The sequence below is a fragment of the Fusarium sambucinum genome, chromosome II, assembly GCF_050947815.1.
Source record: "Fusarium sambucinum isolate potato_lamoka chromosome II, whole genome shotgun sequence".
NCBI classification, from domain to species: Eukaryota; Fungi; Ascomycota; class Sordariomycetes; order Hypocreales; family Nectriaceae; genus Fusarium; species Fusarium sambucinum.
This window is the reverse complement of record NC_139293.1, coordinates 5,946,526-5,966,831: the sequence shown is the minus strand read 5'-3', so window position 1 is coordinate 5,966,831 and position 20,306 is coordinate 5,946,526. Positions and strand designations below refer to the sequence as shown.

The 20,306-nt window shown below is 48.8% G+C and overlaps 7 protein-coding genes across 7 annotated transcripts; 3 read left to right on the top strand and 4 right to left on the bottom strand.

Annotated features, from left to right (window-relative positions):
• Positions 1-242: 242 nt before the first annotated feature.
• Positions 243-1,487, bottom strand: FSST1_008956 (uncharacterized protein; the record flags this gene model as incomplete). The annotated part of the gene is made up of 1 exon (XM_083225890.1): positions 243-1,487. One exon carries the CDS (start codon positions 1,485-1,487, stop codon positions 243-245), a length of 1,245 nt encoding a protein of 414 aa, XP_083084917.1.
• A 4,535-nt stretch (positions 1,488-6,022) lies between these two features.
• FSST1_008955 (permease family-domain-containing protein) lies at positions 6,023-7,835 on the top strand (the record flags this gene model as incomplete). Its single annotated transcript, XM_083225887.1, has 2 exons — positions 6,023-6,103; positions 6,162-7,835. The coding sequence occupies 2 exons, from the start codon at positions 6,023-6,025 to the stop codon at positions 7,833-7,835; spliced, it is 1,755 nt and encodes a 584-aa protein (XP_083084916.1).
• A 493-nt stretch (positions 7,836-8,328) lies between these two features.
• FSST1_008954 (uncharacterized protein) lies at positions 8,329-9,640 on the bottom strand (the record flags this gene model as incomplete). Its single annotated transcript, XM_083225886.1, has 4 exons — positions 8,329-8,359; positions 8,411-8,908; positions 8,964-9,041; positions 9,099-9,640. 4 exons carry the CDS (start codon positions 9,638-9,640, stop codon positions 8,329-8,331), a joined length of 1,149 nt encoding a protein of 382 aa, XP_083084915.1.
• Positions 9,641-10,589: 949 nt separating this feature from the next.
• Positions 10,590-11,390, bottom strand: FSST1_008953 (NADH-ubiquinone oxidoreductase 21 kDa subunit; the record flags this gene model as incomplete). Its single annotated transcript, XM_083225885.1, has 4 exons — positions 10,590-10,858; positions 10,913-11,118; positions 11,243-11,259; positions 11,316-11,390. 4 exons carry the CDS (start codon positions 11,388-11,390, stop codon positions 10,590-10,592), a joined length of 567 nt encoding a protein of 188 aa, XP_083084914.1.
• A 303-nt stretch (positions 11,391-11,693) lies between these two features.
• FSST1_008952 (replication fork protection component Swi3-domain-containing protein) lies at positions 11,694-12,745 on the top strand (the record flags this gene model as incomplete). Its single annotated transcript, XM_083225884.1, has 3 exons — positions 11,694-11,893; positions 11,950-12,025; positions 12,080-12,745. The coding sequence occupies 3 exons, from the start codon at positions 11,694-11,696 to the stop codon at positions 12,743-12,745; spliced, it is 942 nt and encodes a 313-aa protein (XP_083084913.1).
• A 902-nt stretch (positions 12,746-13,647) lies between these two features.
• On the bottom strand, positions 13,648-14,969 carry FSST1_008951 (transcription factor HAC1; the record flags this gene model as incomplete). Its single annotated transcript, XM_083225883.1, has 3 exons — positions 13,648-14,102; positions 14,132-14,595; positions 14,653-14,969. 3 exons carry the CDS (start codon positions 14,967-14,969, stop codon positions 13,648-13,650), a joined length of 1,236 nt encoding a protein of 411 aa, XP_083084912.1.
• Positions 14,970-19,554: 4,585 nt separating this feature from the next.
• On the top strand, positions 19,555-20,228 carry FSST1_008950 (uncharacterized protein; the record flags this gene model as incomplete). Its single annotated transcript, XM_083225882.1, has 2 exons — positions 19,555-19,899; positions 19,953-20,228. The coding sequence occupies 2 exons, from the start codon at positions 19,555-19,557 to the stop codon at positions 20,226-20,228; spliced, it is 621 nt and encodes a 206-aa protein (XP_083084911.1).
• Between the last annotated feature and the right edge of the window lie 78 nt (positions 20,229-20,306).

Sequence of the window (20,306 nt, the reverse complement as noted above, 5' to 3'; positions counted from 1 at the left end):
TTAAAAGTCTTAAAGATATAAATAATAATATAATTTATATATATAAATAGTAATATATATATATATAAATAGTATTACTTTTAATTTAAAGTAATATAGCTTTATCTTTCTTAAGATAATAAAGTTAATATTAATAGTCTTATATAAAAATAAAGTTACTTTTAAAGCTTTATTCTTTATAATCTACTATCTTAATATATTAATTAGACTTTGCAAAGCCCCCCTATTAAATTATTCTTAATTTATTTATAGTGAGAGTGGCCACGGCGCTCTGGAACCTTTCCAGTTTGCGTTGATGCCAAGTTTAATCCTTCCCTCATAAGCTTTTGTCTTGTACTGTCAGGATGCTTCTGGCCCATGAAACCATCAACCAAGGCTGCACCAAGAGCAGCAGTGGCCACCTTCGCTCCTTTGGGGCCTAACCAAGGACCAGATTCTTTACCAGATTTCATCGCTGCTTGGGCACCAGCAGTGAAAGCAGTACGCGCGCCTGCCTGCACCATAGGGTTCTGCCACCATGCAGCAGCCTTGTTCTTCGTAGAAGCCGGCATAGAGCTTCGACGTCCAGATGGGGCGCCGCGAGCTTTCTGGGTAATTGGTGGGCGACCACGACTGGGAGATTGTTGAAGATTTCGTCCGCGCCGGTCTCTCCCCTGAGAGCGTGAACGTCGTCGACTAGCTGCCGCCGCAGCTCCTGCTCCTGCTCCTGCGGCTCCAGCTACGTAATGATCGTCCTCTGTATCTGATCCAGAATCTGAGTGCCGCGATCTCCCAGTTCTTCCTCGTGATCTTGATCGGTCAGCTGGCGGTACTGACCTTCCGTGGCGACGGGGAAAGTAGTCAGAATCAGGATCCCTGTTTTGAGCACGACGGGCTTCCCGAGCCTCGTCTGGATATCCTCGCTGAGGTGGCCCTTGAGTATATGGATCACGATTATAAGGATATGATGATGGACTGTCATTCTTATATCGTGGGTCTCTTTCCGGGCGCCCTGCACGTTCATCTCGAACGGGTACGTCGCGCTCTCGTCTAGGCCGTGGCTCTCTTGAGGACTGACGATGTTCATATTCAGGGCGATATGACTCGCGTTCGGGCCGCGCGGATCGGGCTTTGCGACGAGGTGAATCTGGGGGTGGTCCAAATGGTGGAGGACTCAGTTTTCGCGATCGCCGATTAGGTCCTACACTATGACCACGGCGTTCTGGCTCGTATCTATGAGAATGGTTGCGATACTCGGGCCCACCGTCATCTGCCATGGACTCATCGCGATAGACAGGTCTTCCTGGACTTCGTGGGCGGCGGCCTCTTTCCGACTTGTAACGACGTGGTGGTGGCCCAGACGACGCATCGGTCGCCGGTTCTCTTCGTACTCTGCGGGGCGGGGCTTCGTCGTAAGGATTATATGATCTCTCGGGATCGGGAGCAACGAAGTCATCGTCATATCGATATGGACGAGATTGTTGCCTGGGCTGATGATAGTATGCCATGGATGCAACAACAATACGTCTTGACCAAGGGTACTGGTTTGGGGAGTTTGAAAAGGAATCTTGATGTAACTGTTGAGTAAATATGGTTATAACAGCAGCGATCAGTTGCCTAGATGGGTAGATCAATCAATGGTGGAGAAGCAAGTAACAAGAGAAAATGACGGGAATACCCTCTTCTTTATGTAAAGAGACGTCTGCATAAAAAAGACGTAATGCAACAGGTGATGAGCGGTAAAGAAACAGAGCATAACTTAAGGCTGATCAGGGATCGATCATTGGCGGTGCACGACTTGCTCGGGCAGGCTAAGGCATAAGGATACAAGCAAGAATGGATGTCACAGCATCCGATGCAACTGAAAGGATTTCCCTCCAGTCCTCTGACACTGACTGGCTTAGATTGGGCGACCCCGGTGGCGGAAATATGCGGTGACCAGACCCTTCGTCATTTAATAAGCACGAAGGATATAGCTGTCTACTGTACGAATCCAAGGTAAAAGAATGGCGTAGAGCTGCAGTTCCGGAGGAAGATACCAGCCATCCAGCCATCGACTTGACGAGTTTCGTGGGGAAACCGACGTGGAATCCATTTAGACCCTGCATGCTCGACGTCATAAGACCCAGTCTGCTCAGCTGATTGACGTCACAACCTCAATTGGGACGCTCTGGAACCAAAAGAATGGTGGCCAACTGCATTGCACCTACTATCTACCAACCACTAACATATGATCGTCTTGAACAGGTCTAACATTAATTAGATCCTGACCGTGGTTTGCCGGCACAAGTCTGCTCTGTCAAATGATGCTCCGTTGATATGCATCAGTTGTACTGGTCGCTTCCTTTGTACTATGACGATAATGTTGGGTAGATCTCCCTAGTGTCCGATATAAATGGTGTTTGTAACTTGAAGGCATGAATAGCTTCTGCATTCCAGCTTCTCGACAGTGCCACCATAGCTAAGAGCCTTGACGAACTCCTGATAGTGCATTAGTTCATGTTTGGTTGGAGACATATGGCTCAATCCACAGGAACTGCATTGTAGATTGTAGGTTGATGTGGAAGTCGAGACTAAAGTTATCGCATTTTGATGGGCTAGGGTTGCTTGTAGCGTCGGGGGTTTTGCCTTCTTGTCTCAACTGATCGCATTTAAACTCACATCAACACGCGTAGACGCATAAGACAAGGGTTCCCCATACAGTCACATTGCACGATTAGGCTTAGGGGGAACCATGCTATTCTACCATGCTACGGCTTGCCTGCCTGGATCTGCCTCGTCCTCAGTTAGTTGGGGGTAGTCTCGTTGGACGCCTTGTCTTACTTAATGGTAACCGACCATCGGTCCTCATGAAGGACAGAGTCGGAACTCACACGTTCCCTGCAAGCACAGGAGAAATGAGATCGAAGGCGGTGAGTGAGGGAGTATCGTCCGGTCATGCCGCCGTCACGCTGAAGTGATACCAGTGCCAGGATATGGTTGAGACAAATTTTCATATATGAAACTCGGGGCTTTGAGCTCATCTACAACAGCGGGAGTACACACCCAAGGTCTCTCTACCTTGGGAAAGTGGGGGCGGAAGCCTGCAGGCCAAGTGCCTTGCCTTGTACATACACATTTAAACCTGGGGAGCCCGAAAAGACAGTTCGTTCTAAGTGCCGGGAGGCCGGCAGTGAGGTGAGCTGAAACTAAGCCACGAGGATGAGATTATATGGAGCTACGAGAGAACCAAACTCCCTTGGCAGTGGCTCGTGATGATGATACCTGATTGTGCAGATGGTCGCACAAAGTAAAGCCAGGATTTGGCTACCAACATATGTAGTGTGTAGGGAATTGAGGGACAAGAACACTGGCTGAAATAAGTCCGAGATGCAGTGACTAAAACACAATGAACGACTTGAGAGCCCTTGTAGAAGCCGTCATGAGTGAATGAATGATCAAGGCAATGTCTTGTAAATAACTATCGCCGGAAATAAAGCATTCGTGAGAAGGAGTTATCGGAATAATTCGGATGGATCTAAGAACATACATATATTTCGTTCACTAAAAACTGTTAGCAGCCGAAACTCGATCCCATGCGATAAAGGATAAAGATCGGGGGACGGCCCTTTTCTGGGTCTCCGTTATCTCTTGCATTCTTATCACGACTGATAAACGACAAGGGCTAGATTGTCGACCGTGCACAGGATGGAAGTACCTCAGATTTGAACAACTGTGTCCGCACGGTGCGTCCAAAGCTCCAGCACAACAGTGCACGAGAGGGTACTTTCTCCAACTCCGACATAGGAAGGTGCTCAGCCACAAGCCGACACAACAGCACAACCGCCATGCTTACCCACACCTGCCTACTAACTGCCCCGTTAATAAAGACGATAAACGTCCGTCCGCAACGCAAACGGTCTCACTCATCTGGTAGCGGAGACCCCAGCCAGTCCAACGTTGATTAACAATTAATTAAAGTAAGCACTTATATTACTTTGTCGCAGAGTATACATGCACAGACGACTTGATAAACCGTTTAACTGGAAAGGGCAATCTTGATGCTCATTATAGAGTTAAGCAGATCTCACCTGCCCTACCTACCTGCATAGCACAACGCAAGGGCAGATAGACATCAAACATACACCATCGCAGAGCGCCGCTGTCCTATCCATCCATAGATAAATAGGTGTGTCTACCAACAAGAGATATTTCGTGGGGTACAGCTTAAGGTGCCTGTGCAACTGCATCCATCTTACAAATTGTATCACATCTCGGCTTTTTGTCTGTGTCACTGTGTGTAACTGGCCAACAAAGCAGATAAACACAAGATCGATGGATGCGACCATTGGTACATCAATTGAATAGCACCCGAGCCTCGTGTCTGCTATCATCATCTGTGCTGTCCTGGCTCGAGTCGTTCGTTTCCTTTATGGTTCCACAAGAACGAGACCCGCTAGCTTGAATATCGACGTATACCTACCTACCTACCTACCTGTACAGCTTCGTTCGAGATCACTCACCTGGGAAGAACCATTCAGTCAATTGTCTCATGTCTTAATTGCGACAGGGGATGCTCAGTTTAACACACGAAGCCAAGATCAAATTCGAAGCCTGTAACTGGACGGGCATCTTGTGCGTGGCGTTGTACCCGCGTCGTTATCACTGTCGACTCCACGTTACCCGCACGATGGCTTGCAGACTGGCGCGCTTCCTAGACTCGAGAGACGATAGCGTTTTAGGAAAGGCTGGTAGAAAGAAGGGTTCAATGAAGCAGCTAGTCTAGTCTACTTTGTTTCAATGAGACCAAAAAGAACTGGGGACATAAGCGGATGAAGAAGAAAAAGACTGACCCAACCTCGGTATTTCCGGCCAATTCGTACTTGCCTTTTTATTTTATTTTAGCGGAGCATCTTTGGCTTGGCCTGGCTTGATTTGGAACTGGAACTGGAGCTGGAGCTGCTATCACGAATTCGCCTTCCGCAATTTTGATTTTCTCGATTTTTTTTTCCCTCACTCTCTCCCCCTCTCTTTCTTCTCTTGGCCTGCGCAAAATCAACAATCTTGCTTGGTCGTGACCCTTTGCTCAAGCCTGTTGTGCTAGGATCACTGACATCTTGTCGTGGTTATAGCTGAAGCTTCTTGTTCTATTCCACCTTGGAGAAACCGTTCCTCGGCAGGTCTCCGCCACACCAAAAAAAAATCTCGACAATTTGGACGAGCTAGACTACTACTCGATATTCACTTGGCAACGAGATCAACTTTCTACCTGCCTACCCCAAGCTCTTTTTGCTGCAAGTACTAGTTATATCGGAACTCTGCTCCTCGAGACCCTTGATATCGGAACCTTACTATCTTCCCCAATACGGTACACTCGTCCGTCGTCGCATTGCGCCGTCTTCCTATCAACACGCTGCAATTGGGACCGTTACTTTCCGTCGCTTCTTGCCTTGTCCAAAAGCGACAGCTACATCTGCAACTACACCACCCGCGCATTGCATTACTAGGTCCCCTTGCACCACGTACGAGGTTATACCTTATTAGCAAGCGCTCTCTTTGTACCTCATTCGGTAAGTGCCTAGTTCATTACCTTACCTGGGTCTTCTGTCCCCCAGATCGCCCTTGCACACCAATGTACAACCTTCGTCTTTGTATACCATGTACTGGTGATTTGCATTCATCCACAAACTCGAAACCCCCGGCTCTTGTCTTCCCCAGTCTCTTATCTCCCCCGTTTATAAGTCAGCAGTTTTGACCCCGTTCAATATCCCACATTCCTGCCCATGGTTGTCGCTAGTTCAAGTCTTACTCCGTCCATCTTTATCGCAGGCACACTGTTGGCCAACTATCTATCCCACCCAAGCTGAAGCAAAAGGAACTAACTTTAATAGACTAGCTGTTCCGCCCGGTACACTAGCCAGGCTGCTGCTCTAAAAGGTTGCTGCTCCCCAGCTTCGCTTTTGGATTTTCTTGTCTGCCATTCTCGTTTGTCCCTTGGCTTTTGGGGCATTGCTTGAGTCTTGTATATCTTTGGTCACACATTGTTGCCGCCTCGATCTTCAATATGGGTTGGATGGAGAATGCCAACCACAAGATCGCAGCCAGCGCTGTTGGTCGTTGGTTTCAACTTGATGGCTCCGGTCATGTAAGTCAATTAACCTTCCACATTCTCGGTTGCATCACTGACAAAAGCCTGGTGTTAGCCTCGTGAGCGCAAAGGCTCCCTGTTCTTCACCGAGATCCGGGCTGGCCTCGCCACCTTTTTTGCCATGGCGTACATCATTGCTGTAAACTCCTCGATCGTTTCCGAGTCTGGCGGTACCTGCGTTTGCCCTGCTTACGAGGATGGTGCTTGTGTCCCGGATGATGCTTATCAACTTTGTGTTGCTGAGGTCAAGCGCGACGCTGTTACCGCAACCGCTGCCATCTCTGCTTTGGCTACATTCTTCATGGGTCTCTTTGCCAATCTCCCTGTCGGTCTCGCTCCTGGAATGGGCTTGAATGCGTATTTTACATACACCGTCGTCGGTCCCAGTGGTTCTGGTCCCGTGCCCTATGAGCTTGCTCTTACAGCCATTTTCATCGAAGGCTTCATCTTCTTCGGTCTTGCGCTTTTCGGTATGCGCCAATGGCTGGCGCGTGCCATTCCTCGTTGTATCAAGCTTGCCACTAGTGTTGGTATTGGCCTCTTCTTGACCCTTATCGGTCTCACCTACAGTGAGGGTATTGGCCTCATCGTTGGCAGTACTTCTACTCCTCTGGAACTGGCAGGTTGCGAAGCCAGCTACCGAGACCCTGCGACGGGTCTGTGCCCTTCTTCTCAAAAGATGAGAAATCCTTCTATGTGGATTGGTATTTTCTGTGGTGGTATCCTCACTGTGTTGCTCATGATGTACCGTGTCAAAGGTGCTGTTATCGCCGGAATCTTGCTTGTCAGTATCATCTCTTGGCCACGAGGCACCGACGTCACATACTTCCCCTACGACACTCTTGGTGACGACCGATTCGACTTTTTCAAGAAGGTTGTCGACTTCCACCAGATTAAGCGTACGCTCAACGTGCTCCAATTCGACATTTCTGGCCACAGTGGTCAATTTGGTTTGGCGCTCATCACCTTCTTGTATGTCGACATCCTGGACTGCACAGGTACTCTATATGGTATGGCACGTTTTGCCGACCTTGTCGACCCGGTCACCCAGGATTTTGAGGGTTCCTCGATTGCGTATATGGTGGACGCTCTCAGTATTTCCATCGGCGCTGTTCTCGGTGTGCCTCCCGTAACTGCTTTTGTTGAGTCTGGTGCTGGTATTTCCGAAGGTGGTAAGACTGGCATTACCGCCATGGTTGCTGGAATTTGCTTCTTCATCTCCATCTTCTTTGCCCCTATCTTCGCATCCATCCCACCATGGGCCACTGGATGCGTGCTGATTCTTGTTGGTTCTATGATGGTTGGTGCTGTGACGGAGATCAACTGGAAGTATATGGGAGATGCTGTACCAGCTTTCCTCACCATTGCCATCATGCCTTTTGCATACTCGATCGCCGATGGTCTGATTGCTGGTATTTGTACCTACATGGTTATCAACACCGTCGTCTTGCTTGTCAAGGTCATCTCTGGAGGTCGTATCGTGCCCCCCAACTACGAGGAGAGAGATGGCTGGACCTGGCGCATCCCCGGTGGCTTCTTGCCCCCTTGGATGAACCGACTAGCTCATGGCAAGAAGGACTTTTGGCGTGAGGACAACCCACCTCACAACACCAACAACGAGACAATCGTCAACGATACGGTCGTTCCCAAAGAAAACGGTTCTGATCATGGCGGGTCCGAAGGTGGTAAGCTAGCGGAAACTACTCTTCCCCGAGAGAAAGAGACTTAAATGTCTGTAAAGGTTGGGATGCTATCTGAGGTGTAAACATATTGAGTGAGGAGAGAAAGATAGGTACCCCAGAAAAGGAATAACGTTTTGTTTATATGCAATGAGTCCTCATACATGTAGCCTGAAATCCAATTGTGATATTTGTGCCGAAATGAGTTGGTATCGTCGTCTGGCGAACGTTTCTTGTTAGATCGAGGTTGAGGTTCTTGAGAGCCAAGAGAATTTTCTTACCGTTCTGCGACACAGACATATCGTAGTAGTATGAGTGAGAACTAGCATAACAATGATCCAAATACAGATCTCAGAATGTGGTAACAATTTTTTTTTAGTATTTCATTAGCATGTGTTCAGAAATTCATGAGTAGATAAACGAGACTATTGTACTCATAATATCTCACTTCATACACTGTGATCTGTAATTTGTCACCAGCTTTCGATCCGCATCGTCATGAATCATTACTCCACATGTCCCGTGGCCTGTAGAAATTCACCGTCAAGTCATCAACGCAATGTGCTTTAGTTCTCTGTATCATGATTAGCACCAAAATTGATTTTGGGAGGATGTGTTGACGTACGCCTGTACTTGGTGTCCAACCTTCATAGGGGGGTACTCAGCCTCCCGCCCTTCGTCTCTTCCCAGTTCCTTCTGGTGCTCCCTGACTTCCTTCGCTCTCGCCGCAAGCTTAGGTGCAGGTGTCAGGTCAACGTCACTTCCCAGGTGCCAGAATAGGGTACTTGAAATCCTGACAAGGGGCCTGTCAGGGAATTCGCGCTTCCTCCTCTCGATTGTCTCGATAGTCTTATCGTTGACGATTACTTCATGGAAACCAGCCTTGATGAGCCCGCCGGTTATGTGCTCGAGCTGTTTGCCCGCCTGGACTAATAAGTAGTTTCCGGGCGGGATCTTTACTGCAATCCGATTTCCAGTGTTGCGAGCCCAAATGTGAAGACCGGGGTAGCGGGAGCGCCCATGAATGGTGAGAAAGTTGAGGTCGGTATGGAACCCAGCGAGGATGGTATCCTTCTGTCCATACTTGGTTAAATCTGAAGCTGTGGGAGCAAGAAGGTGAGGTCTGTGGAGCGTGTGAGTCTAGGGAACTGTCATGGTAGTTCATAAGAGGAACAAACCCATATTTTCCAGCATCACTGAAGAACTGAGCTGGCAAGTCAAGGCCAACAGCAGTCATTTCTGCAAGTTTGGAGACACTGCATATCCAATGATAAGCACTAAACTGGTCAAGAGTGAGCAGCTCGGGTACTTACGCGCTCTTCATGGATGTTCCCCATTGATTCATGGCTGGTTCCCAACGGTCCTTGATGTGAGAGGCTTCAGGCACAACGTTTTCGGCGTTCAATCCAGGGAACTCAGTCTCAAAAGGCGGCTGCTCCCCCATCCTCCAAAAGAACCTGCATTTTGGATCAGGAGAGTGTGCTGTGATGTCCAGGGGTCTTTGCGATGGGTCAAGTCTCTGGATAACATCCAAGCAAGGCTCATCAACTGCACACTTTGGCTTTTCGGTGTTTTCTAGGGTGACACCAATCTGATAGCTTAGCTCAGGCTTCTCATCCTTCTTCAGAATTTCCACGGGCTGTGCAAAGTAATCCTCAAGAATGTCGAGGAAGGTTGAGTTATCTTTTTCTGAGACGCGGCTGTCGTGGAGTACAAGGGCTCCGTAAGTGATAAGGGCACTGGCTGCTTTGCGACATTCTTCCTGTACGGCCTCCGAGTCGACAGGGTTGTTGAGGTAGACATCGAGGTCGATCACAGGCAGGTTCATCGAGGGTTCTGCTGAGATTGAATCCATCTTGTTTTGCGTCGTGTTGTAAGCTGACAGGTCGATAAGCCAGTTGGTTCTTCTTACCACCTGTTGACGGATTATACCACGGATATATATATATATGAGGAAAAAAAGAAGAGAAGGGAAAATTTAGCGGCACAGCAAAACATTCGTCTCAAGGTCCCTCTTTCGGAAGTTGTTGCGGATTGAATGTGTCTATTTGGTAGAATTGTAAATTACTCGTGTCCTGATTGGTTAACATCTTGTGGTTTTGAGGCGGAGTTGGCCGGTTCCCGATGGTAACTCATTGTGAGGCCCGGAGTTGAACGGATTTGGACGGAGTTGGGAACTTGATCCAAGCGGATGCAAGGTCTTGCTTGGTCCCTGAATATCGGGTCATTTTGGATATGCCATGACTTTGCCTAGAATGTGTGACTACGGGCGCTCGATGCGTGTGTGTAGAAACGACTTTTGGGTCCTTGTACGAGCCATCCATAAAGAAAATACCATTCGCGACATCCGAGTAAGTCAAATATATACGAAGCAATAAGCCCTGAGTATGTAGTCAAGCAACCTTGTTAGAGCAATTGCATATCAGCCCTTATATTGAGAACACTAAAATAATCAAGATGAACGTGTAGAAAGTTGCGGTATGAGCAGACTGGTGTTTCTGCTTTCTTTCGTCCTTTGTCTATCATCAGCTCTACTCTCATGTCCTTCAAACTTGACTTGTAGCTTAGTGAGGGCGCTCGCTGAGTCAGTACGTTCCTTTTCGAACCCGATGCGACGAGAGAGCATGGCACAGAGCACATCTAACCTTTATTCAGGAAACAATAATGGTTCAATGAATTTATTTCCACGTATCTCAGGAAAACTGGCTAGGCCGTTGAGGGAGTGCCCTCCTCCGCTAGTAATATACGCCTCTTTTCTCTCGACCTTTCTTCAGTGCCTGCATAAAATTTACCGCTACTGTTGTTCATGAGCGCTTCGCCTCCAATTCTCGCTCAGCCTGTTGGTAGTACTTGGCTGTGTCAACACCGTGCTGGTTGTGGTTGACAAAGTTGAACCAGGGGATCGTGCTCAGGAACAGAGCAGAATATCTGCTCTGCCGGGCAGCGACACCCTGAAGATGGGGGCTTAGTCGACTAACTCCATACAGGGGCTCTCCCTTCTTAACCTTGTCAACCATCTCGTGCATGTCCATCTGAATTTCGCGGGAGTTCTCGGTAGCACCGTAAAATCGGACTGTTCAGATTAGTTCAACATGTTCCAGCTGTCACCAAGACGGTGTAGACATACGGGCAGATCTTTGGTAGAAGTAGAGAAAACCGCCCAAGACACCGATGCCTCCGGCCAATCGCATAGCCTTAGCGAAACCACCTTTTCCTACGTGTGACGGGGCGAACTTCTCAAGAGCATAGAGAGCTGCAGGAGCGAAAGCGGCAGCGGCGGTGCCGGCGAGGTAATCGGATGTTCGGGCATATCCAACGACTCGCTTGAAGTGACTGCTGAGGGTCAGCAATGCCCACAATCCAACAAATCCAATTCATTCATCCATATCGACCAGAGAAGCAGCTGTTTCAGCACGTGTCGTCGTCGCTTGGTATCGAATGAGCTTGGTTTACGTACGGGTCGTTGTCAATGAGCTATAACATCATCAATTAGCAACAGCAATTGTAGCGTCAATTACAACATCACTCACAGGGTAGTCAGTCTGGACGACCTTGCTGGTCCCGACAAAGGATGGGGTCGCCTGCTTGGTCGCGGTCTCAGCCATTGTGTGGTGCGTCGTCCGTGACAATTCCTTGAATACTAGCACCAAGCCTTTCGAGGTCGTCGGTTTCCGGTACACTCAGAAGCTGAGTTCCAGTCTTGATGCCTCAGGATGAATCACGTGTGGTCAGCTCATCGAGGAAGCCAGTAATTGGTCACGTGTCGCAGGTGGACCTACAATCAATTAAGCTCACGACGCGTCTCCCTACAAGACGCGTCTAGCAGTTGAGTTGAGTCTATATCTACACAGGTACTTACTTACATACCCACATTGCTGACCAGATCTTATTACACAGTCAATCTCACAATGCCAGCATTAGACTCCGATCCAACCAACGGCTTAGACAACTACGACGTCGCTGACCTGTCGGACGATCCTTTCGCATCTCCCCCACCTGAAACATTCAACAAGAAGCGCAAGGAACCAGATTCGGGTCTTGGAATTGATGAAGAGGTCGATGTCAAGAAACGTACCCGAGCTCCCAATGTCAAGCTTGATGAAGAAAGGTTTGTAGATAGTTGGATTCCCAGTGGTATACAGATAAGACTAACAAAAGCAACAGGCTACTTAGCGCTAGAGGAATACCCAAACTAAGGCAAAGAGCACGAGACCTGAAGATCAAGGGTAAAGGCCATGAGGTATTCAGACGTCTTGAAATCGACCAAACCGAGTCGTGCTAATTTTGGTTCAAGTTTTCAGATGCCTCGCGGCTCCTATCCTTCTATCAGTTATGGCTTGATGACCTTTTTCCAAAAGCCAAATTTCTCGACGCTTTGAGCATGGTCGAAAAAGCAGGCCACAAAAAGCGAGTCATGATTGCACGCAACGAATACGTCAACGAGAGTAAGCCCAAGGATACTGTGGCCGATGATGGAGGGGAAGACCTCTTCGGTCAGGATAGCACTTCGGGACCCACGGATGAAGCGATGAAACCAAGGACGCCAGAGCAAGACCGAGACGTACCAGATGATGACGATCTATATGACGCGACACCAAGGCCCTCTCGGCCAATTGTGCCTATCCGGAACGATGTCCCCGAAGAAGACGATCTTGAAGCCCTAATCGCAGAGGCAGAGGGTCAAGACAGAGCCCAGAAAGCGAGGCCTGCACAAAAAGAACCCGACGAGGATGATCTGGACGCATTAATGGCCGAGGCAGAGGGACACGCGATGACGAAGAAACCAGATCCGCCTCGACAAGATCCTAATGAGGATGATATGGATGTTCTCATGGCAGAAGCTGAGAGTCGAGATCAGACAATAAAGAGAGATGGGCAGATACGGATAGGGAACAGCAAAAGCATGAACGCTTACGAAGACGATGAAGCAGCAATGCAGGAGATAGATGGGCTATGGTAGTTCCCAGAAGAATGGCGTCAGGCGTTGAAACATCAAAGATGTGCCAATCGTTATTGCATTTTATGGGATACGAGCCACAATCGTTATGTCGAACTGTCAAGGCACATACATCTGGCAAGACACTTTCGATGACGAAAAAGAGTGATAGTGACCTTGACAGTAGTACCCCAGAAGTAGGTCGGGTGTCATGTGTAAGAGCGAAAGGATATTGCAGACATCTCTTCATTTGCTTCAAAATGGTCAAATGCTTCTAGAGGCTGGCCACACATGCATAACAAGACGATATGTTCCATCTCGCATTATGTGTTAGGATTCATACGCACAAATGCCTCCCGAGTTACTGTGAAGGCAATTTACCATCTCGGCCCTGTGTCCATTCAGCTGGCAAAGTTGATTTCTTAATCACGGCATTGAAGAAAGACAGAAACACAAGTGTAGGGGAAAGATGTTGACGATCATGCGCTTCTTTGAGCGGTTCATTGTATTTGTTACAGAAGACCTATCTTGTAGGTTCTTTACCGGTCCCTCCTGGGACATTGATCCTTTACGCCTTGCACCACCATTAGGTTTTCAAACAAATAAACGTAAGCACATTCATTATAACAAGTCATCATGAGGCAAGCCCTCACGATTCTGTCCAATTATTCTCTGCCTCCGAAATGACTGGCGAAACAGATTTCTTGGTTGGTTGGTGTCTGTGTGATGGAGAGCGAGTCTGCGGGTCAAAAGCTCGGCCATTGCCGCGTTGAAGTCGACGTTCTTCTGATTGTATTGTCCACAGAATCGTCATCAGTAGTTCACGCGACGGCAAAGCCATGTCAGTCAAATATCCTGTCAACACGTCTTGGCCGCGCGATCCGTCAGTTCCGCGCCTCAAGACCTCGACCCTGTCCTCGCATCTCTCAGACACCAACCGCAATGCCACCAACGTCGCATCCTTGAGTGGACGCGCCAGGATGGGGCTGCTGGATAGGATTTTCCGAAGAGACTTGATTCTCAGGTTCGTAGACCTTGGGCTCGAGGCCCTGGATCGCAGCGGCGAAGTCACTCGTTGCCATAGATTCTGATGAGATGGCGCTGTCATCGTTGAGCCAGAGGCTGATGTCGAAGTCGTCGTTGAGGTTGAACACGGGAGCGTCACCAACCATATTATCGTCGCCAATAATTGAGGAGTCGGATGAAGAGAGATACCCGTTTTCAAGGACATAGCGATCTGCGTCAAGGGACGTTGGCAGAAGGTCAGAGTTGCCAAGGCTGAAAGCAGCATCGCCTGGAAGGGCGGGAGCCAGGCCGAGGTTGGCGGCATCGAGGTTGGCGGCGCTGGGAACGACTTGGGCATCTCCGCCGACTTGTGACACTGCAGGTCAGACAACATCGCGGCAGGACGTTGTGTCAGGTCGGGAGAGGTGCTTTCAGTTAATTCCGGCTTGGCCTCATTCGATGGCTCTTGGTCGGCAGTCTCTTCAGAACATTCAGCCACTGGTGACAGAACGGGGGAAAGTGCTGTGGGGTCGACGGTGGTGTTGGATGACACTAATGCGTCGATGGGTTCGTGCGTGTGCTGGGAGCTAAAAAGCTCCTGTGATAGTGAAGGGTTGACTCGGAAAGAGTCCAAAACCGAGGGGGAGTATGAGACGGCTCCAGACCGTCGGATCTGCTCGAGTTCCATCATGAGTTTAGCGTTGGCTTGTTCGGCCGCCATTACGGCTTGTTCAAGTTCCTCGTTTCTCTTCTCGAGAGCCTCGACCTCTTGTCTCTTGCGTTCACGAGAAGACTGTGCAGCGCGGCGATTTCGAAGAACGCGTTCAACGCGACGCTGCTCTTTTTCGTCTTCAGTCTTTGCTCGTTTTCTGTAGAGTGTTAGTTAGCTGGGCTTGATGACGATGTTCTTCAATATATCACCGTACCTAGGGGGAAGATTTGTCTTGGGTTCGGGAAGGACCTGACCCCATGACTTTCGCTTCTTGGTTGTCTTCTTCTCAGGGGCAGGAGATGGTGATGGCGTTGACATGTCCTCCTCTTGCTTGATCTGAGGAAGGGATGAAGGGACCTGGTCGTCTGTGAAAGACTTGGGGGTCATCATCTCCGTTGGGTTCATTGTTGAAGTGGCACTGGGGGTGGTGACGTCGAACAGCGATGTGAAGCTGTCCCCTGGAATTGACATGAGAGACTCGGCGGGCGAGTGTTGAAACTTATCGATAGGCAAGCTTTGTTGGTAGTCCATTTTAGGTGGGTGTTGTGTGCTGTGTGCTATGTGAAAGAGGCAGTTGTGGGTGTTGTTGATGATGTTCTCCAATATCAGATATCCAGTGGGAACGGATGAGATATTATGGGGATGACTGTTAGTATTAGAGTTGCATGAAGTGCAGGCAGCGACGTTCCACCACGAGAATCACAAAGACTCGATCAAGGAAGTGTGAGTCAGGGACTAGGCTTGATTGTCGTTGCCTTGTCAAAGGTGATGAGTCAGGCAGTAATGGTAATGGCAATGACGAAAGGGTACACTCCAAGAGGATGTAAAGGACAGACTGTTCACTTGACAAAACGCTCTCTTCGTGACCAGTCGCTGAGTGTTGGTTGGCTTGTGATTTCAGGACAGGTCGGATGGAGCGGACAGGGCCTCTTTATCTCTTGAGGACACGTTGAGAGTTTGGAGGGGCACAGCTCGGTAGATCCAACAGCCTGAGGCATCAACCCCTGAAATAACACCCCCTGAACGTGTTTTGGGGACCCAAAGGGGGAAGGTGGCTCGGAAAGAACCCTTTGGGTGCCGGGATGTGCTTGTCTCGCAAGCCAGCCAGCCAGCCCGGCCCATAGGTACTAGAACAGGCTTCAGGGGGGGCGCAAGACAAGAGTCAAAGAGGGAGGAGCCACCAAGCGACACGCAGTCTTACCCCACTGCCATTAGGGAAGGGGAAGGAAGGAAGGGCTGAAGGGGAATGGAAACACTCAACGCAACTGCAGGGGGCTTGGGACGCTCTCCACAATTGATGTCAAGTTTTGATTGGCGGAATACGATTGTCACAGCGCTTTCGGAGATCCATGGACCGTTCGAGTTTCCAAAAAAGGGGGTTGATCAATCGGAAGCTGTGAGACGCCCGCCGTTAGTAGACGGACACGGAGCCTACACTGAACTATCTTAGTACCTTAGTAGAGACGAGACTCTGTTCTGCCTTCTTTGTAGAGTAGTAGGTACTAATCATGGCAAACGGACCTAGTTGCTCCATGCGCCTCTATTTGATCATGGTGCGACAAGTTTCTTTGCACTTGTGGCAAACACATGGGTACATACTGAGGTTGGTCGACGCGGCGAGAGTGCTCCCGTATTTCGTTTGCTACGTTACGCATGCCGCGCCACGTCCAATAAGAGCCGCACTGATATGGATCAACACAACATCAAAAGTCAAGTTAAGAGTACATGCAGAGGCTTTCTTTGTTTTTTTATGATTCAAGACGTGTTTCCAACCCCTCTTTACCAAGCAAGACCAGCCTTTGGGGGCTTAGCCAATAGGTCTGCACAATGACGAGATCACCTCATCCTCCAAGAACGGAAACCAAGGAAGATGAGCGAAGGAGGCCAAAGGAAATGTGCACGACCACACTTCGCACTGTAGTTAGGTGACCCGACACCCCAAAAAAAGAGTCATCATACTGTACAAACACAGTCAGCCTCTGTAAGCTCGTAAGCTCTCCACAAAGGCCGAGTTGATCTCCACCTCTCCACCCAAGCCACGCCAACTCGACCGAGGGAGAGAGAGTTAATGCAGGGCAGTGACACTATCGATGGTGACGAGAATTGTGGTCAACAAGGGAGACAACATTTTATCACCATGAACTTACAATTCCGAATTATTATCCGTAAATGCGTCCCATATATCGATTGGTATGTGACCATAAGAAGATCAACATTCGTAGGCATTCAACTTGCAAACCAAGTTACCAAGTCAGCCATCAAAACCCCAAACAACTAACTGCTTGCAGGTAAAATACTCTTCGATTTAATGTTAGGGGACGAGAACTAACAACACTGCGCACGATATCACTGAGCTCGACCGCCTTTCACTGGGCATGTCATCTATGCGTATGCGTATGCAGATCTCGTAAGACGACGACGTCTCTGTGCTCTTTGATCCCGACCAGCGGTGATATCTTGAGTTAGACGCAGAGAGGGCTGACGCTGACCGACCTACTGACCAAACGACTCAGCAGTGCAACAGTGGACCTTCTCATGCGTGTTCCAATAATAAGAGAATCTATCACCGGCCATACCGGGGACGTATCCGTCAACACCAAAAAAGCCCACCGTTACTACCACCTCCTCGTTTTGTTTCGCTGGCTACTATTAGCCTTGCTGGCTAAAAATGTCTAGAATCTCAAGGATATCCACCAGAAGCCCCGTTTGCCATCATCGACTGAACCGCACCCAACTTCGATTTGTTGGATGTGGGAAGTGCAGTCTTCATTGCTCGCCGCAACCAGGACAATCACAGTATTAATATTAGGTTTAGTTTGGCTTTGGCTTGCGCAGGCACTGATATCACATTGCCCAGTTAGATGGACATCGTAGCACCTAACACTTAACAGATGAGATCCGATACATATGATAGGTATTCAACCGAAGTATCGGGAATGCCCTTATCCCAATACCCGCACTAAGATTACCGATAACCGTAACGTGCGTCAATCCTACGCCATTCGATAAACATGTCGCCAATTATTAGTTCCGCTGGTGTTTGGGACTAGTTACTATGCATGTTCGTGAGCCAAACAAAGAATAGCTTTTCAGCTTCGACTTCCCAAGCCTCAATACCCATCAGTATTGAGAAGCTACAGATACATACCTTACTTAGTACCTTATTAGACAGGGAAACAACCAGCTCTATACTTTCTATGACCGCCAATTCACCAAACATTCGGTCAAGCTCTCTACCCCATCCTGTAATGCATATATCCATCGGGTTCCATCCCCGGGGCTTGGAATGTGAAGCTACATATACATAGCTGGCTGGACATGCAGCTGGGATTTGGAGATGGGGCCCCTTTTCTTGGCAAAACTGATCAACTAGCCTAGGTACGTATCTAGGTGGGCAAAGTTAAAGAGAATCTCATCAAGCGAGCGGGAATCTAGCGAATCTACAGATATCTGTCTCTCTCTACCAGCCGTCAGTGAAATACAAGAAGGATGAGGACTTCCTCTGCGAGACACGGAAGGGAGAGACATGCCAACGGTCACAGGACAGGAGAGACACAAAATGCTCCAAGGCTGTCTAGGTGTAGCTGATTGTGACTGCACTATCGCCATTAATTATTTATTTCTCGTTTCTCGTTTCTCAACTGTCTCAAGAGTACTTGCCATGTTTCGTATTAAGTTCAATGATCTTCACTTTTCCTGTTCCCTGCCTCGCCAGTAGCCGACCCTGATCTTCAAGAACCCCTTTCTCAACCCCTTCTATTGCCTAGGAATGCTTCTGTGCTCCTCACAGGAAAAGACCCCGCTCCGATTTTCCTCGTGCCCCTGTCTCCCTTAAGGCCCCATTCTGCCACGGCACTGAGAAGTCATAGGCTAATTGTTCCAGCCTTTAACAAGTCTGACGATAAAGTCGCATATCGAGAAGGTCGGTCGGTTCATTTTGGCCCATTCCAAACATAGCTCACAGCTCTGTGACCCCTGGTCGGTAATCTCGAGTCTCATATGAGCTTAATTGAACCAATTAATCTCAACCCCCATTTCCGGATATTGCATATCTCATCTCAACGCCATATTATTATTATTATCGCGGAAACTCATCTCATACACCTCCATATTGTATCAGGTTTACCGCCCCACCCCTGTGATGAAGAAGTAAATGGAAGCACCATGAACTTTACTCTTGAGATCAAACATCCATTTGCGATGTCCATATGATTGACTTTCCCATCTCTTCTCACCAGCTAAAACTTGTGCGCTGTTGCATTGATCACCATCAAGCCTCTACTGTCGCTCAGCCTCCTCTAGCACTCGAGCGTTTGACCACTACGGTACCACCCGCTTTTCCTTGGTTACTAGACACTGTTAGGGCCAGACTGAACAAGGCGAATCCCGGTTGCCCAAGCCTGGCTTGGGCTTTCAAGTGGCTCGGTCAAGGAATAGGCAGTGCTGTATTTCACATAACGTAGTTATCCACGTCACGTTATGGGAAATGGCTTTGTAGGTAACAGAAAAGTTACCTCCGAGTCCAAGTACAAACTACAGAGTCTAGAGAGTCTGGTCTGAATATCGTAGATTGACTAATCTTGTTGTGTGTTGGTTTGGTGTTGCATCTGTTCATGTACATAGTTGAGTCATCAGCAACTCAACTCCATCAAATTTCTGGCAGATAGAATGGAGTTATTCAATGCATGACCTCTTAATAACAAGCTGTGGATGTATTGAATGTCTGATCCAAAGATTTGGTGATTTTCCACGATTTCTAAAGTCTAATACTGACTTTTTGTCTGCCTGACATAGTTACCCTGAATCACTCGTTGTTTAGTGGCTGTGCATACACTTATTCAGCCCCAGTCTCTCTGCTTTCTCATCCCGCTCAAATAATCCGGTTCCGTTGGTTGCGTCATTCGCCCGCTTCCCGTGCGCCCCGCAACCTATTATCGCGGGTCTTGATTCTAGGCCTTCGGCGGTTCCATGCCAACCTAAAACTCTCACATGACATTCACTGTCTTTTCCACCCTCGACACGCAACTGTAAAATATTTCCACGCTCGACGACTCCAGCCATCCACCTATCCATTTCGCGCCCGAAAAAAAGTACAAGCAGAGCCCTTTGGCCCACAATGTCTAACCGTCAGATGGCTCGCGATACGCAGGTAGAGTTCCAGGCTCGATTCCAAGCCAAACAGGCTCGTCGCGAGGCCCAAAAGGCCGCCAAGCAGGACCCCATCCTCAAGAAGCAGATACAAGACCTACTCAAGAAGGGGGAGACCCAGAAGGCGTACCAGAAGGCCAAGATGCTTCTCTCCAAGCAGGCACTCGCTCAGCAGATGGACCAGATGGCCGATATGGCTGAGCTGTCTGCTGCACAGATCCAGGCCAACAACTCGATGAATCGAATGACCCAGATGATGGCCCAATCATCGCGAACCATGAACGTTGCCCAGAAGAACACCAATCCTGAAAAGGTCAGTGTATATACAAGTTTATCACGTCTAACTATAACTAATAACCTGCCAAGACCCTCGTTACCCTCGAGCAATTCAAACAGCAAAACGAAGAATACGCCATGTCCAACGGTATCTACCAAGACGCCATTACCCAGTCCACCTCGACCCAGGTTGGCGAGGATGCTGTCCACGAGCTACTCGGAAAGCTGGCCGATGACGCTGGCCTTGAGCTCAGCAAGGAGCTCAGCCAAGCGACACCTTCAAACGCTGAGCCTGCGCAGACTAATGAGCCCAGCGCTGAAGAGGAAGATAAGCTACAGCAAAGACTGCGAGCTCTGCGAGCATAGTCTTCATGTTACAGGCCGCATAAGTTTAGGGGAGCCTTGGTGTTTTTATCCCCACGTGACAATGATACGACATGCACC